Source organism: Histomonas meleagridis, assembly GCF_020186115.1.
Source record: "Histomonas meleagridis strain 2922-C6/04-10x chromosome Unknown contig_20, whole genome shotgun sequence".
NCBI classification, from domain to species: domain Eukaryota; phylum Parabasalia; order Tritrichomonadida; family Dientamoebidae; genus Histomonas; species Histomonas meleagridis.
In genome coordinates this window covers 1,142,302-1,159,779 of record NW_027150805.1, presented here as the reverse complement: position 1 = coordinate 1,159,779, position 17,478 = coordinate 1,142,302, and the positions used below count along the sequence as shown (strand labels likewise).

Sequence of the window (17,478 nt, the reverse complement as noted above, 5' to 3'; positions counted from 1 at the left end):
CGACCTTAGCTGATTGATCTTTTACTAAATACAAAAAAAAAAACTTTTAAGCCAACTTGGCCACAGAGAAATTTTATAACCGCCTTTGTGAGTACGATGGTTTCTTTTCATTTCTGTTGGTACCAACACACAAAACCTCTGAAAATTGTGTGGTGAATTTTTTTGTTCACAGAATTCGTTTTACTTTTCAGAAAACTTTTCGCAACATGTCACTTTTGGGGAATGCGAACGAGCTACAAAACAATCCTTGATTCCCCGCCAGTTATACATAAGCTAAAGTTTCTAAGTCAGCCTTCAGAGAGTGAGTACGAGCCTACACAGGAAGAGATTGAAGAAATTAAAAATTATGTAAGCAACTCAATTTTTTCTGCTGATAAAAGAAACGAAGTATTATTCCAACAATCGATCCAAAGCATCATAAAAGCAATCGAGGATACTGATTCAAGAATTATACCATTTGTTTATACAAATGATTATGGAACATTTCTTATTAATTGTCTTCAAAATCTTAACGATCCTCTTTGTATTGCTTGTACATTAGATCTTATATTGAAGTTTTCTCTTTTTTTACCTGATATCTACAATTTTTTTTCACATAATGGAATGTTTCAAGCAGCACTTCATTTTATAACTTCTGGTGATTTCAACATTACCCTTTATTGTATCCAAGTTATAAACTGTTTTATGGAAACTGTTACATCATTACCTTTTGATCTTCATTCACTCATAAATTCATATCGTCAAATAGTCATGCTTTCACCAAAACATGAGCTGTATGTTTCTGAATCTATAGTCATGATCATCACATATATCGATTTCACTCATTATCTTCATCCTCTTCTCGATCTTCTCTATCAAATTTTGGATTCGCATCCAACGGAACAAACCGTCAAATATTCAATCACCTCATTGAATCTTTTGATGGGCTGTAACGACCGTTACTACGATGACATTTTATATCGCGGTTTGGATGATCCAATCAAAAAACTCGTTGGCCGTGAAGATCTCAATCATACCAACTCGGAGTTTATTGAGCCCTTGTTATCCTTTATTTCTAAAGTAGTCTTTTTAATCGATGGCCCAAAATCAGATATATTAATTAAAAAAATCGGGTATTTCGATGCCTTATATGCTTTGTTTCATAACCACAACATAGAAAAGGCCCGATCTCTTGTACTTGACATATTTATCCAAGTTATAGAGAAAGAATTAGATACCATCTATTTCAAAATATGTTATCGTTTAATTGAATATCTTGTTGAGAAAAACTTTATTTTGGAACTTTTTTCGATTTTTGAAGACTCAAATTTTGATATTAAGGTTAATATAATTAGATTCTTTAAAGTTATAATGAGTTCTAAACTACATAAAATGTACCAAAAGATGGTCGAAGAAGACCATTTGAATTATTTTGACGTTTGTGGATCATTTTGTGTATCTTGCATGGATCCTGAAATATTTAAATGGTTTCTGGAAACAATGATTAACATATGGGAAGTTGCTGAGCAACTCGATGAGGTTGGAATAATCAGTGAAAAGTCGGAGGAATTAAACGAACAAATTGCGGAATTCGTTCATAATAATAAAGAAGAAGAATTGATGAAACTGGCCGAAATGTACTTCAACCAAATTTCGAAAGATGAGGAGGAGGAAGCCGAATGATAGATAAATAAAAATAGACTAGAATCGTGTAAGTTATTTTTGCTGAAATACAATAATGTGTCAATTTCTAATATTTTTACGCGAATTGTTTACAATTCTTTTTAATGTAATGATGATTTCATATCATTTTTTTCTCATTTAAATTTTTCCAAAAGTTTAGGAAATTATTTTATGTGATAATTCAAAAGGAAATTATATCAAAAAAATATATACAGTCACTTTTATGTAATCGATTCAACTTTGCAGAATATTTTGGAGCATTTCATGTTTCTTCAAAAAATAATTAAAACAGCAAAAGGAAGTCATATAATTAAGAAAAATCATTTATTTTTAATTTTAATTGTGAATTTTTTTATAGTTTCAATTAATGCAAACGAAATCAACCTCAATGTTAAATATGAAAATAATCATGTTTTATTGAATTGGACAGGATTTCATTCAAGTCAAGATTTGATATATTCAGTTTCTTCGCAAAGAAATGGTTCGGATTGGAAATAAAACGTTTGATTTCAACACAACAAAAAGTATTAAAGTGCTTAATGTATATCCAAATACAGGCACTAAAGTCAATTTTGTGTATCATTCACAACCAACAGTAAGTGTTACACTTCCACTTTCTGCTATTCTTAAAGTTTGGGTTGAAGGAGGTTATTATATATATAATGGAACAAATTATAGTTTTGAAAGTTTTGGAATGAATTTTGATACGCAAGAAGAAATTATAAATGTTACAGCAATCTCAAATAGTGATTTTGAATCAATGAGTTTAGAAAGTATGATTAATTATGATATTATTGTTATTGGTATTATGGACAGTAATGGCGGACCTTATTGCCAACCGTATAATGAAATAGTTCAACGTGTTTCGCAATATATTGATCTTGGTTATGGTGTTTTGTTTGGTCATGATGTTGTTGGTTATTTTTATGGGAACACTTTTGGCTATGGAAAAATTGCAGACAAATTTGGAATTAAACTTGGAACAGAGCCATGTTCTGTTTCTGGTTATTGCTCTCCAGGCACATTTAGTTCAAGTTGGAGTCATTATTCTTATGAAATCAAAGTCACAAATCGTGGTTTAGTTACTAATTATCCGTACAACATTCCAAGTGGCGTTTTACCAATAAATTTAACATGCACAAATTCAAATGCAGCATTTGGTGATGTTTGGGCTGAACTCGGCGAATTTGCTATTGGATCTGATGGAAATTTTACAGAAGTTGAATCATATTCATGGGAACTTGACGGATATTCAGAGTTAAGATATGGAAATCCACATTATTATTTGACAACATATAAAAACACAGCGATGATTCAAACAGGACATATATTAGCAAGTGCAACATTATATGAGCGACAACTTCTTGTGAATACTATTTATTATTTATATCAACGAACGCCACTTCAATATTCATATGATAATTCATTAGAACCGCATAAACTAAATCCACCAAATATAACAAGAATCGAAGGTGAACGATCAGTTGAAATCAATACAGATAATAATTATGTAACAGAAATTATTAATTATAAAGTTAATGGTAAAACAATAAATGAAAATGCATCTTATACTTCACAAATAGTTCAATTTAATCTTACTACATATGTCAAAGAATATTATTATATTATTGATGAAAATGAAAGCACAAATATTACGAAAGATAGCACGAACGCTTACAAAACAACAAATGTAACAATATCAAATATTAAGGATGGCGATCTTTATGTCCATGTTGCATCAATCGATAACTATGGTACATTGAGTAATACATCGCATTTCTTTCTATCAAAGGAGCCATCAACACAAACATTCACTAAATCAAATTCATTTACAGAATCATATTCATTTAGTAAATCAGATACATTTAGAAAATCGAATACATTTAGTCAGTCAATGACATTGATAAATATAATAACGAATTCATTTCCATTATTTACATCATTATCGCATTCATTTATTGTTACATATACGAATTCATTTACGCAAACGATATTAACGAAAAGTTTTATAATAAATTCAATGATATTAACAAAAATTGAATCTACACATATTTATGCTAATACATTTTTAATTCATTATGAATATACGATTATTTTTTATTCGACATATATTAAATTTTATTCTGAATTTTATACTATTATTCAATATAAAGAAAAAGATAACCAACAAAATAATGAAACGAATATTATTGTTATAATTGTTATTTGTGTTGTTATTTTCATTCTTATAATTATAACAATTATTATAATTTTAATTCATAATATTCACAAAAATCGAAATAATAAATCTCTCGAAAAAGAAACAGATGATGTAATACAAACAGATGTTTTACAAGTTAATAATTTTTCAGTTGGATTGACTGCAGCTAATGCGGAAGAAGATCCATTTGCTAAAGATTTTGAAGATGATAAATATTTTAATCACATTTAATATTTGAAACTAATAAATAAATATGTACATACATATACATTTAATTATTCGTCAAAACAAAGAATCAACATAAGGTTTTGCAATATAACCAAATGCAATATGCGTTTATGAATATGATAAATAAACATTGGTTTAGTTTAAATATTTTATACATCTTCTTCAATATATTTTATAATGTGTCGTGTTATCCATCATATTAATATATATTATCAAAGTTCTGATTGGATTACATATTCAAAAGTGTTCTCATCCAAAAATAAATGTTTAATTTCAAGAAGGATAAAATTTATGTACCTATTTATATTATGTTTTGAAAATATGGAAATCAAATTTTAAATGAAGAAAAAACCATCAATTAAATACAAATGATATCATTCATCCATAACTAGTAAATCTATAAACATTTATAACCAGTAAATCAATATACATGTATAAATAGTAAATCAATATACATTTATAACCAGTAAATCAATATACATGTATAAATAGTAAATCAATATACATTTATAACTAGTAAATCAATATACATGTATAAATAGTAAATCAATATACATTTATAACCAGTAAATCAATATACATGTATAAATAGTAAATCAATATACATTTATAACCAGTAAATCAATATACATGTATAAATAGTAAATCAATATACATTTATAACCAGTAAATCAATATACATGTATAAATAGTAAATCAATATACATTTATAACTAGTAAATCAATATACATTTATAACCAGTAAATCAGTATACATGTATAAATAGTAAATCAATATACATTTATAACCAGTAAATCAATATACATTTATAACTAGTAAATCAATATACATGTATAAATAGTAAATCAATATACATTTATAACCAGTAAATCAATATACATGTATAAATAGTAAATCAATATACATTTATAACTAGTAAATCAATATACATTTATAACCAGTAAATCAGTATACATGTATAAATAGTAAATCAATATACATGTATAAATAGTAAATCAATATACATTTATAACCAGTAAATCAATATACATGTATAAATAGTAAATCAATATACATTTATAACCAGTAAATCAATATACATGTATAAATAGTAAATCAATATACATTTATAACTAGTAAATCAATATTCATGTATAAATAGTAAATCAATATACATTTATAACCAGTAAATCAATATACATGTATAAATAGTAAATCAATATACATTTATAACCAGTAAATCAATATACATGTATAAATAGTAAATCAATATACATTTATAACCAGTAAATCAATATACATGTATAAATAGTAAATCAATATACATTTATAACCAGTAAATCAATATACATTTATAACTAGTAAATCAATATACATGTATAAATAGTAAATCAATATACATTTATAACCAGTAAATCAATATACATGTATAAATAGTAAATCAATATACATTTATAACCAGTAAATCAATATACATGTATAAATAGTAAATCAATATACATTTATAACTAGTAAATCAATATACATGTATAAATAGTAAATCAATATACATTTATAACCAGTAAATCAATATACATGTATAAATAGTAAATCAATATACATTTATAACTAGTAAATCAATATACATGTATAAATAGTAAATCAATATACATTTATAACCAGTAAATCAATATACATGTATAAATAGTAAATCAATATACATTTATAACTAGTAAATCAATATACATGTATAAATAGTAAATTAAAAAACATTTATAACTAGTAAATCAATATTCATGTATAAATAGTAAATTAAAAAACATTTATAACCTGTAAAACTGATTATGGGCACAAATTCACTTCAGCTTAAAATGCAACGAATTCCATTTCACCGATCACAAAAGAAAAATTGAATAAAAAATTTTTACTTATTTCTCTTCTTCTCGTCCCAAGGCGACGCGCAGTAAGGGCACGTTGGCTTCATGCACTTCGAGAACCACTTCTGGAGACACTTTCCGTGGAACTTGTTTCCGCACGTTGGGCACGCGATGTTTGGCTTCTTCATTTCCTCGCTGAGGTACGAGTAGCATATTGTGCACGGCTCCGCGTCGCATAGTCTCTTTGTCACGAAGTTGTGCCACGTGATGATTCCTGCTTCGATTGTTTGGTGCTGAATAATCGCAATCGAAACGTTGTGTTCGCAATTCGAACTTTCGTCTCCGAATTCGCAATCCACTTTCACGTGACAAAACGGATAACGCTTTGGGAAACTAATCGCAAGCTTGACTGGTATCGATGCAGGCCCTTCATTATAAACGGCAGATATTGTTCGATTATTATTATCGATATTAATTGTCGTGTTTTCTAATTTCAAATTTCGAAGTGATTCGGATATGGAATGAAAAACTTTAAATGACTCAGACTTCTCCATTAATGAAAATAATGGTAATGTCTTAGAATTCGGTAACTTGGTACTCCATTTCATCGCAGTGGTGGGGAAGGCGGTTATCAAGTTCAAAAAGTCATCGCTCTCTATCGGCAATGACGATAGAAGCGGTTTGAGATCGATCGAAAAATCGTCAATGGCTTTTAAGCGTTTTTGATAAGGCATCGCCAAAAGCGCGCTCGTGATGAAGTACCACGACTTGACGTTGCTTAAGTTCAGCTTGTGGTCGAAACATGAGTCAACGATGGACCAAGCATTGAAGAATGAGATTAATGAGATGTATAAACGACTTAAAACAGGTGAGATTTCAGTTGTGAAATAATTAACAATTGAAATTGAGAATTCCATAAATTGATCAATAGTCATATACTTACCAATGTTAAATGCACCAATTAATTCTTTCTCAATAATTGGTGGAATTTCTTGGATATTATTTATTTGTTGTACTATTTTTAGTAAGATTTCATTTGATTGAAATGGAATATTTAATTCTGAAATCAATGAAAGTATTCGAATACAATAAAAGAAATACAAGACATTACTTGTTTCAATGTTGTTTTTAACTACATCAATAAACTCAGTAATATCATTAATTGTTGGTAAATAATGTTGTAAATAAACAATTGACTGTCGTAAAACAATTGACTGGTTATTTTCAATACTGAATGACGGCTTGACCGGAACTTTATGGTTCCATTCAAATTGGATCACTTTTGAAAGGTCGTCTTTTTCAATGCCGTCCGGCGGTTCTTTGTCAGACAATGCGAACATCACTTCACCATCGATTTTATCTTTGAAGTAATTAAAATTGATATTATTTGCAGCTAATAAACAAGATAATATTAACAATAATTTTTCCTTATGTGCCACATCAATTAATTCTTTATGTTTTGTCAAATAATTCCATAAATCTTTTGAAACAAAATTCCAATTAATATCATGTAAATATAAATAAACCAACAAAAATTTGCATTTCTTTTCGAGATAACAATTTAACATTTTACATAAATTTATCGGTTCCATATTATCGAAACCAATAATTTTCCAATATTCATAACAAAACAATGGCGAATCATTAAAAGATGTCTTAATTTCCATTGGATCTAATTCCGTAACTTCAACAAATTTTGCTGCTGAAGTTGCAAGTGATTTTGGGTCAGAACTATTTATAAGTTCTTCAATTCTTTTCGTTATATACGGAATTATATATTTATCTTCAGGATATAATATTGAAATTGCGTCGGAGAATATAATTGTATCTAATAATTTCTCGGAAGGTTTAATATATTCGAATAAAGAAGGATCGAATTGTCCATCTTCATTTAAATGTTTAATAATTAATTCATCAATCATTTGTAATAATTCGTTGTTATTATTCGGAAATATTTTAATGAAAATTGGTATCAATTGCATATTATCATTAAGTAATTCTTCAGTAATATTTAATAACTCGGGACATTGGAAACATTTATAATCGGAATTCCATTTGGTTAAAAGTAATGGAATACATTCAGGATATGTTTCGATGACATATATAACTTCATCAGAATGTATAAATAATAATAAAAATTCAACAAGTTTCGGAATCATTGTGACTTTTAATGGTATATTCGATAATGTTTTCCACGTTTGACGTATTGGTATACATCCTTGTTTATTTATAAGTTTAATAAGTGTTTCAGGCATTATACTTTGAAGTGACTTTAACCAAACGATTGTATGTTTATCATCAATTAAATTTAAGTATTCAATTACACGTAATTCATTTCCTTCTTTTAATATTTCATCAATGTTTTCATTATCTTTTAATGTTATATAATATTCAAGATTACATTGCGAATAGAAATGTGATGGCGGCGTTAATGAAATAGAATTCTTTAATAATTCGATTAAGAAATTTGTCGATATATTTGGCTCTGATTTAAAAATACAATCAAATAATTTGGAGGCAGTATTTAAATCTTTAAATAACGCAACTTTCGTTAATGATTTTTCGATAAATTCATTATCTTTAATTAAGATAAGTAATGAATTTAAATTGATTGTTTCGGGATCATAATATAATTCATATGATTTTAATAACGCATTTTGAATATCTTTGACTTCTATAAGCTTCTTTTGTATTAAAATCTTTGTTAAACTTATAAGTTTCGTTTGTGAAATGGGAGACGTATCGGCCGAAATAAACTGCACAATTTCGCGGGAGCCGTTTAGTTGGATCAAATCGCATTGAACACCAAAGCCGATAAGTGCATAAGCGGCGTTTCGCATTATTGGTGTTACCCTTGGTTCGAAGTGTCCATCCTTTAGTTTCATCCATTGAATCAATGGGATTTCACCAAAAGATGTATAGACATCTTTCGAGAAATGACAGGCAGCAAGTACATTCGTGGCTAAAACTAATGCGGCAGTACAAACACGTCCCCAATTATCATTTTTGTCTTTCTCAGAGAGTGACCATTCAGGCTTCTTTAATTCGTTGAATATGGATTTAAGTCGAAGCGAAATTTCTCGGCGCATTTTTGAGATAACCGAATTTCGCTTTTCTGTTGTGGGGAAAAATCCAACAAAAATGTCTTTGGCAAATTTAGAAACTTCAGTATCAGTGTCACATGAAAGAATTAAAAGTGGTGGGAAAACTAATGTCGACATTGAAACTAATGTGTCATTTGAATTTTCGATTTTTTTGATTCGAGTAAATACTTCATTAACTAATTTTAGAGAAAGAAGTCGGGTTTCTTGATAAAAATCAGTGACTTCTTGATCGAAAATCGAGCAAATTGGTTTTATCATTAAATAAAAAATGTGCTGATCTGATGTTTTTTGTACGGCTTTTATCATTCCAAGAAATGCATTTTTTCGTGTCGATAAATTATTATTAATGCTTAAATTTACAATCATTGACCGAATTGATTGATCTGGAATATTTAAAGCTAGAGCTGAAGCAGGTGGTAAAACATTTGTTTGATATGAAAACATATCAAATGCAGCTAGAGGGACATTTTTTGGTCTGAAAATTTTTGCTGCTTTGGATTTCATCAAAAAAGTGGATCGAAATTTTGCTCAGAATTGACATTGTCTGGCCATGTTTCCTTTCAAAATAACCGAAATTTATTATATTGAAAACCTTGACGAATAAACTATTGATTGTTTCACTCAAAATTTTGGTGAAATGAAAGGAAAATAAGCCTTTATTTAATGGCAAAAATGCAATCATTACTAAGCTTGACTTGCGATAAACAAACTAGGCATTTTATTTCTATCGTATTTTTTTCTTCAAATAAAAAATAACTGGTAATCAATTTTACTTATTTCTAATAACTTGTAAAATTTTTATCGACTCATAATTCTTTCATGTCACTTGGATATACACTTCAATTTCCCGAAGGTATAGTCTTTAATAATTAATTATAACAATTTTTTCAACGAAATATACCACCACATGAATATAAATGAAAAGTATTGTTTTACCATTCATTCTTTGCTCTAATTGAAATGTTCTTTTTAAAATTTAAAGCGACAAAAATAATTGGTGTATTAAAAATATTTTATTAGCTTCATGATACCTCAAATATACGAAAAACGTTTGAAAATTTTTATATCTTTTTTGAAAGGGAAAATGAGATTACATAATAAAGAATGAAAGATAATGGATTTGCTCCAAATGCATAAAGGAAATTAAATTGCATAGTTAAAATCTTTAGTAAAAATTGAAAATTTTGAATATTAATTTTATTTGTATGAATATTGTTTATAATAGTTATTAATATTTCATATCTTATTGTTAGTATATTGGTCTATCAATCTTCTTAATATAATAATATAATTAATTGAACTATTTTTTGTATTTGCATTATAAGTGTATATTTGTTAAATTTCCTAATAATTTTATTTGAAAATATATAATATAAATGTTTCTTTCATATCCTTTCATATTTATTTAGATTTAATTTTTGAAAAAGAAATTGATGTAGAAAAAAAAAACACTGTTTACAGTGTCTCACCGGTGATATACAATTTTCAGTCAATCGGTCTTCATATATCTGAAGGATTTCAGAGCATATCGTCAGCGCAGGGTGCACCGGTTGTTTTTCGATTGAAATTTGAAATAAAATTCTTGTTTTTCAGAACGTCTGAAACCTTAACCCCTTTCAAATAACCAATTTTGATATTCAGTTAATTTTTCCTTCATTTTATACAAAGTCATGCCAAGTAAAAAGGTATTTATATCTGGAGCTTCTGGTGTAATGGGTCATGCTTCCTTCGTCGAAATATATAACAAGAGAAAGGATTTTGATATAGTTTTATTGCTTCGTGACAAATTTAGAAATCATAATTTATTTTCATCATATGCAAATGATCCAAGAGTAACAATTATTTGGGGAGATTTAAAAAATTACAATGATGTTAAAAAAGCCATTGATGGTTGTAATTATATTTTACATATTGGAGGATTAGTTTCACCACGTGCTGATTTTCTTCCCAAAGAAACATTTTCAACGAATGTAACAGCAGCAGAAAATATAATTAAAGCAGTTAAAGAACAGCCTAATCCTGATGATATTAAAGTTGTTTATATCGGAACAGTTGCACAAACAGGAGATCGTAATGATCCAATTCATTGGGGAAGATGTGGTGATCCGATTAATATCTCTATTTATGATCATTATGGTGTATCTAAAGTTCAAGCAGAACAAATTTTTGCAGAATCAGGTTTAAAACATTGGGTTTCATTACGTCAATCAGGTATTTTACATCCCGGTCTTCTATATAATATTGGACCTATTGTTTTTCATATTGTTTTACGTGGTGTTCTTGAATGGGCAACTCTTGAAGATAGTGCAACACTTATGTGTAATGTTCTTGATGATTCAGTCCCAGAAACATTTTGGAGACGTTTTTATAATATTGGATCAGGAAAAGAATATAGAATGACGAATTATGAATTTGAAGAAAAAATTCTTTATTCACTTGGAATGGGTCATGATGCACCAAAGAAAATATTTGAACCAAATTGGTTTATAACACGTAATTTTCATGGTCAATGGTATTTAGATAGTGATGAATTAGAAAACATTTTACATTTTAGACATAATATTCCAATTAAAGAATTTTTTAATGATATCAAAAGAAAATCGCCATTATTATTTAGATTATCATTTCTTTTTGGAAACTTTATTGGAAAAGAATTTATGCGATTTATTGCAAATGATAAACGATTTGGAACACTTTCATGGATTAAAAATAAAGATGAAAAACGAATCAGTGCATTCTTTGGATCATATAAAGAATGGGAATCATTACCTAAAACATGGGATAAAACAGATCTTAGTCGACCATCAGAGAAAGCGATTGTTTTAAATCATGGTTATGATGAAACAAAACCAATTGATGAATTAAATATAAATGATATGAAAGAAGCAGCAAAAATTTAGAGGTGGTGAATGTTTATCAAATGAAATGAAATTAGGCGATTTATTTACAAAATTAAAATGGAAGTGTGCCTTTGGTCATATATTTGATATGACACCAAATATAATATTAAAAGGTGGTCATTGGTGCCCTGAATGTGATCCAATTCCATGGAACTATGATGAAATTGCTAAAGTTAATCCATTTTTTTTTTTTTTTTGGAATCCACTTCATAACAAAGAAGAAAATAATTATTATGATATGAATATTTATAAAGATTATGATGAGTTCAAACAAAAAAAGATATCAAATTCATTTCTTATTTTGATTGGAATCGTAATTTTCTTTTCTTTGACAATGCTATATTTTGTCTTAGCAAAAATTAAATAAATTTAATGAATAAAATTATCTATCCAAAAATATTTTGATTTAAAATTAATTTTAGTAATATGAAAATTTACAATTTTATTTTATCATAATATAAATGTTTTCTAAAATTCCTTTGGTGTTAATGTTTACTATAATAACCACATTTTAAATATAAAATGATTAAAAATTGAATTAGAAAAGGATAAACATTAAATCTGATCAATAATTTAATTATGTTTCATAGAATTTGATTAAATTCCTACTATATAGATTGGATAAAAATTTTGAATTTTTCCTTAAAAAAATCATTAATATTCTGGTTTAATTTGAATTAATTTTTTTTTATAAACACTTGTTTTTTGAAATTTTATCAACTTCTTTTTACAGTAATATGACATTTTTTTGGTCTCCGACAGTTAAAAGTGGATAATTTTTAATGACCGGTGGATAAAAATTAATGTCCTGGCAGAAAACGTTTAAAAAACGTTAAAAAGTGGTCAATTTTTAGCTTCCAATAGTCAAATTTTTGTGGCCGGCACTGTAACATGTTTGCTGGAACAGCTCTCGAAGTCCATCAATTGAATAATATTAAATTATTTATGAGATTCATTTGAAAAAATTATTCTTTTCACATTAAGCTGCTTCATTGTTAATTTTCTCTTTTGGAATAATTTAAAAAGTAAAAAATAATTTGTTTTGAACCTAAGAACGTTAAATATAAACTATTCAAATCAGTTAACCGATATTTAAAAATAATCAAAAGTTATAAGTACTTTATAATTATACGTTTTGCAACATTAAAATCAATATTTTTGGCAATTATTTTTTTTATTTGATTATTGGAAATCACCAGGATTCTTCATCAAATTCTTGAAAATCTGATTGATCTTGTTGGTCCTGTTGCTGATCTTGTTGGTGCTCCTGGTCCTGTTGATATTCTTCAACAACCGTGTTATTCTTTTGTACATTTAAACCATAATTTTCATGGTTGATATTAAGAAATTGCTCTATCTGAGAAATGCCAAAACTTTCTCCTTCAATACCTTCAAAAATCACATCATTGTTAGGTGGTGAGTTTAATGTGACATTATTTGAAAAAGAAAAGCCAGTTGTTGCTGAACTCCTTTCTTCATCAGCTTCATTTTGTGGTAGATTTAAGTTTTCTGTCTGCTTTTTGCTATCATTTGTTGATAGATGAAATGGTGTTGATATATCATACTTAGGCATTCCATCAATTTTGGGTGGAATTGAATTCAAATTGCAATCATTAAAATCTCTAGGTTCAAACTCAATCTGAGGAAGTGGATCAGGCTCTAAAGGATTTCGTTGAATATTGTTCGACTGTATCATAAGTCGACATTTTCTAACATTTTTGGAATAACCATCACTAAAGAAAAAATAACATGACCTCCCATCAGGGAAATTATACATAAACCAATGACGGGGGGAATAGTTCCTTTTATGTCTTCCCATTGGAACAAAAAATTTAGTGAAGTCAATCTTCAAAAGATTTATTCAAAATTGAATAAATCATTCATAACCGTATATAACTTTTCAAAATTGTATGATGGTTCTTTAACAACATCAAATAAGATTACTTTCATACTTTCTAAACTTCTGATTTTATATTTCGAGATATGAATTAAACAGAGGAAATAATCTGTAAATATATGATGTAATTCTTTTATCTTTGTTATTGATGATAGTATTTCAATTTTTTCTAATTATTTGTTTCGACGGTTAATTTACATCAACTTCACAAAATAACTATAGAAATTTTGTTTGCTTTTTGACAATTGGATTTTCAATGCCTATGTTAACATAAAATGTGCTTTTACCTCAATTTTCTGACTTATCTGAGTGCAGCCCTTTTTTTATTGTGTATGTTTCATCTCTTTATTCAAAATTTTTATGGAATTTATGGTGAATTAATTCCAGGAGCAAATTTGTTCCTCATGATATGGTGAATGACTTTAACACATCCAACCTCACCATAAACGGTCACCATAATAATAAAAACAAATTTATCTGATAATCGAAAAATTTATAAATGAATAAATTATGTTTAATTTCATTTATAACAAGAGGAAAATAAAATACTAAAATTATTTTAATTGAACACATTTTATTTATTGTTTGTTTATTCATGCATCGAATCTTAAGAACAAGGCTAGAAAACAATAGCACAGGAAATATTCCGTTGTACTTATGAGGCTATGATCTTAAATTGTTTGATGATAAAATGCCTTCTAATGTATTGTAGAAAAATAATAAAGTTTTTATAATTTTTTTTTTAAATTTAAATCCATCTTGTGCTTACAATATTTCAGAATTGCTAACCAAAGCAAGAAACATTCATTAGGATCAAATATTTTTATAAAAAAATTGAATTAGAAAAAATCTTTATTCCGATTTCGAATCTGCAAAAAATTCAAATAGCATTAATCGACTCCGAATCTATCAATTTTTACAGCAACCAGAACTGCTTTTTTTGTTTGGTATAATTTGATTTTGTGGAGCTGGATTATTGAATCTTTCCAAATAATGCGAAACAACATTTTCAAAAAGAGCATCAATACCATCCCCGTTGAGCGCACTCGTCTCATAATAACTCATACCTAATGAGGGATCTATATTCATCTGTTCCTGCAGTATCCCATAACGTTATGTTGATAGTTTGATCATCAATAATCATTTTTTTAGTAAAAATATCAGTAACAATAGTAGACTGAAACTGACCAAATTTCCCTTCAGTAAAGCGATATGTGATAGCGGTTTTACCGACTTTGGTATTGCCAATTAGAACAATTTTTGGATCCTCCACGATTAATTTTTTTGATCATTTAAAGCTCAGAAAATATTGAATTGAAAGTGATTTTCTGTAGTTTATGGATCTTTTGACATGATGATAAAATAATCGATTTCGATATTGATAAAAGAAGTTATGGTGTGAAAAAATTCTTTTGCAATATTAATTTTTTAACAGATTTTAATAGTTTTTGTTTTGATCACATAGTACTGTGTGATAACATTTGCATTTAATGAAAATTATGTATTTAAAAATTATTTCATTACAAAGATGTGGCATGCTAAAAATCAAATTATTGTTATACGAATTGGTAATTAAATTTTTAAATATAAACCTATTTCTATCATTATTATGACATCATTTTTAATTAGAATTTCTTATATCAAAATATTATAAAAATCCCTTCGCATAGGATTTTAGTTAAGAAAAGTCGTTAAGTAACTGTAAATATTTTACTACTTTTGAAACAAAAGTATGAAATGTGAAACATGATTTGAGAGAACAACGAGAAAACAAAATACATCGTATTCGCAGCTGACTTAGAATCAATATTTATCAAACTGTTTAATTAATTTGGTTTATAATACATAACATATTTTTTTGGGAAAACTTCCAATTATAATTATCGCACTAACTTCACCTTTGGTTTTTGTGTGGTTTACATAGTATTTTTTCAATAGATTACCACGACATTGAAAATTTGCGATCATGTGAACTTGTGATCATTCATCAAAAATGCTTTCTTCAGCATGCTCTCCCAGGTTTGCATCAAAAGTAATGTTGTTCAACACATCTGCACGAAATAGAAACACAATGAAATTGCTTGAAGCTGTGAAAAAAGGTGCTGAATCAAAAGGCGCAAATGTTGAAATGGTTGATCTTTTTAATTTGGGATTTAAAGGATGCGGTTCTTGCTTGCAGTGCAAGAAAATTGGAGCACCAGCTAAGTGCTACCAAAAAGATAATTTATCACCATATCTAGAAAAAATTCATGAATGCGATGGATTTGCCATCGGAACACCTGTGTATATGGGAAACTTCTCGTCCACGTTTTATGCTTTTCTTGAAAGACTAATATATAGTAATACTAGATATGAAATTGGTGAACGCCATTTGAAACTTAGTAAGAGAATTCCAACAGGGCTTCTTATTTCCCTTGGTGCCGATTTGGAAACATATAAAAATGTGTACACAAAAACACTTGGCCATAACGCAGATTTACTATCAAACGTTTTTGGTCCTTGCACAACTGTCGCTAACGTTAGTCAGGCTCTTGTTCCAGATGCAAAGCCATATGAAATGGGAATGTTCAATATGGATAAAATCCATAAGTGGGTAAAAGACCATGATCCAATAGTTCTTAAACAAGCATTTGATCTTGGCGTCAAGTTAGCAACAAAGTAAACAAGAAATAAAATTTTTAAAATCGTATGATAACCGTATGTTTTGAGTAGCCTTTATCACCTGATAAGGAAAAAGTGAGTACAAGAAATATATTGAACTATGGTGCCTAAAAAACTTGGAATCATTAAGTTTCCCCTAACATGTGAAATTTATTCATTATTCCATAAACTACACAAACTGATAAATTCTGTACGTATCGTATTTATCGTTTCTGCAAAGCATCTGTTGCGTTATGCAAATGAAGCAACATCCAATTTATAAAAAAACTTCAAAAACAAAAACAAAAATTTTTGCTTAATTGATGTTTTATTCGGCATTAAGATAAATTAAAAATTATCTTAAAAAATTCAACGGAGTTTTTCACCAAGGACTTGCTCAAACCTTTTGATCATCCTATTATCTGGAATAGCTGTGCCGTTTTCATAATCACGAACAACATCAATTTTTACACTCGCACGTAAGGCCAGATCTTTTTGTGTCCATCCCTTTTGGGTACGGAGGGTTTTCATTTTGTTAGCAAACTCAAATCCGACTGTTTTAACTTCGAAACATTCTGTGTTATTATCGATTTCATTCATTGCTCTAGCCTTAGCATTTGGGCGTGATATTTTTTGGCCAGCAGCCTTCTTTGCAGCAACAGAACCAGGAGCTGGGGCTGTCTTTTTGAAAGTTCTTGGGTCATAAAATTGGTCAGACATTAAAAAAAAGTGAATCGACAAAAAACAGTTTTTTGAGTCAAAAATTGTCCGAACAAAGCCTGTCAAACCTATGGTAAATTGAATGAAAATCTTGATGATTTGAATTGAAAGTGTTTTTACATAACCGTTTTATTCGCCCACCCTAAAAACAGATCACCAGGACTTAAAATGCAGGAATTGGATATGCTTTTGTCAATTAAGCAAATAATTTTCAGTTTGAATAAAGGAAATATTCCTCAAATAGCAAATTTAATAATAAACAAATTTGATGATAATTATCCATTATCATTT

General features: G+C 28.1%; 5 protein-coding genes across 5 annotated transcripts; 2 read left to right on the top strand and 3 right to left on the bottom strand.

Annotated features, from left to right (window-relative positions):
• Positions 1-5,973: 5,973 nt before the first annotated feature.
• On the bottom strand, positions 5,974-7,266 carry GO595_002940 (E3 ubiquitin-protein ligase listerin; the record flags this gene model as incomplete). Its single annotated transcript, XM_067915905.1, has 1 exon — positions 5,974-7,266. The coding sequence occupies one exon, from the start codon at positions 7,264-7,266 to the stop codon at positions 5,974-5,976; it is 1,293 nt and encodes a 430-aa protein (XP_067776741.1).
• Positions 7,267-10,742: 3,476 nt separating this feature from the next.
• On the top strand, positions 10,743-11,930 carry GO595_002939 (NAD(P)-dependent oxidoreductase; the record flags this gene model as incomplete). The annotated part of the gene is made up of 1 exon (XM_067915904.1): positions 10,743-11,930. One exon carries the CDS (start codon positions 10,743-10,745, stop codon positions 11,928-11,930), a length of 1,188 nt encoding a protein of 395 aa, XP_067776740.1.
• Positions 11,931-13,122: 1,192 nt separating this feature from the next.
• GO595_002938 (uncharacterized protein) lies at positions 13,123-13,707 on the bottom strand (the record flags this gene model as incomplete). Its single annotated transcript, XM_067915903.1, has 1 exon — positions 13,123-13,707. The coding sequence occupies one exon, from the start codon at positions 13,705-13,707 to the stop codon at positions 13,123-13,125; it is 585 nt and encodes a 194-aa protein (XP_067776739.1).
• A 2,191-nt stretch (positions 13,708-15,898) lies between these two features.
• On the top strand, positions 15,899-16,489 carry GO595_002937 (flavodoxin family protein; the record flags this gene model as incomplete). Its single annotated transcript, XM_067915902.1, has 1 exon — positions 15,899-16,489. One exon carries the CDS (start codon positions 15,899-15,901, stop codon positions 16,487-16,489), a length of 591 nt encoding a protein of 196 aa, XP_067776738.1.
• A 347-nt stretch (positions 16,490-16,836) lies between these two features.
• GO595_002936 (Multiprotein-bridging factor 1) lies at positions 16,837-17,187 on the bottom strand (the record flags this gene model as incomplete). Its single annotated transcript, XM_067915901.1, has 1 exon — positions 16,837-17,187. One exon carries the CDS (start codon positions 17,185-17,187, stop codon positions 16,837-16,839), a length of 351 nt encoding a protein of 116 aa, XP_067776737.1.
• Between the last annotated feature and the right edge of the window lie 291 nt (positions 17,188-17,478).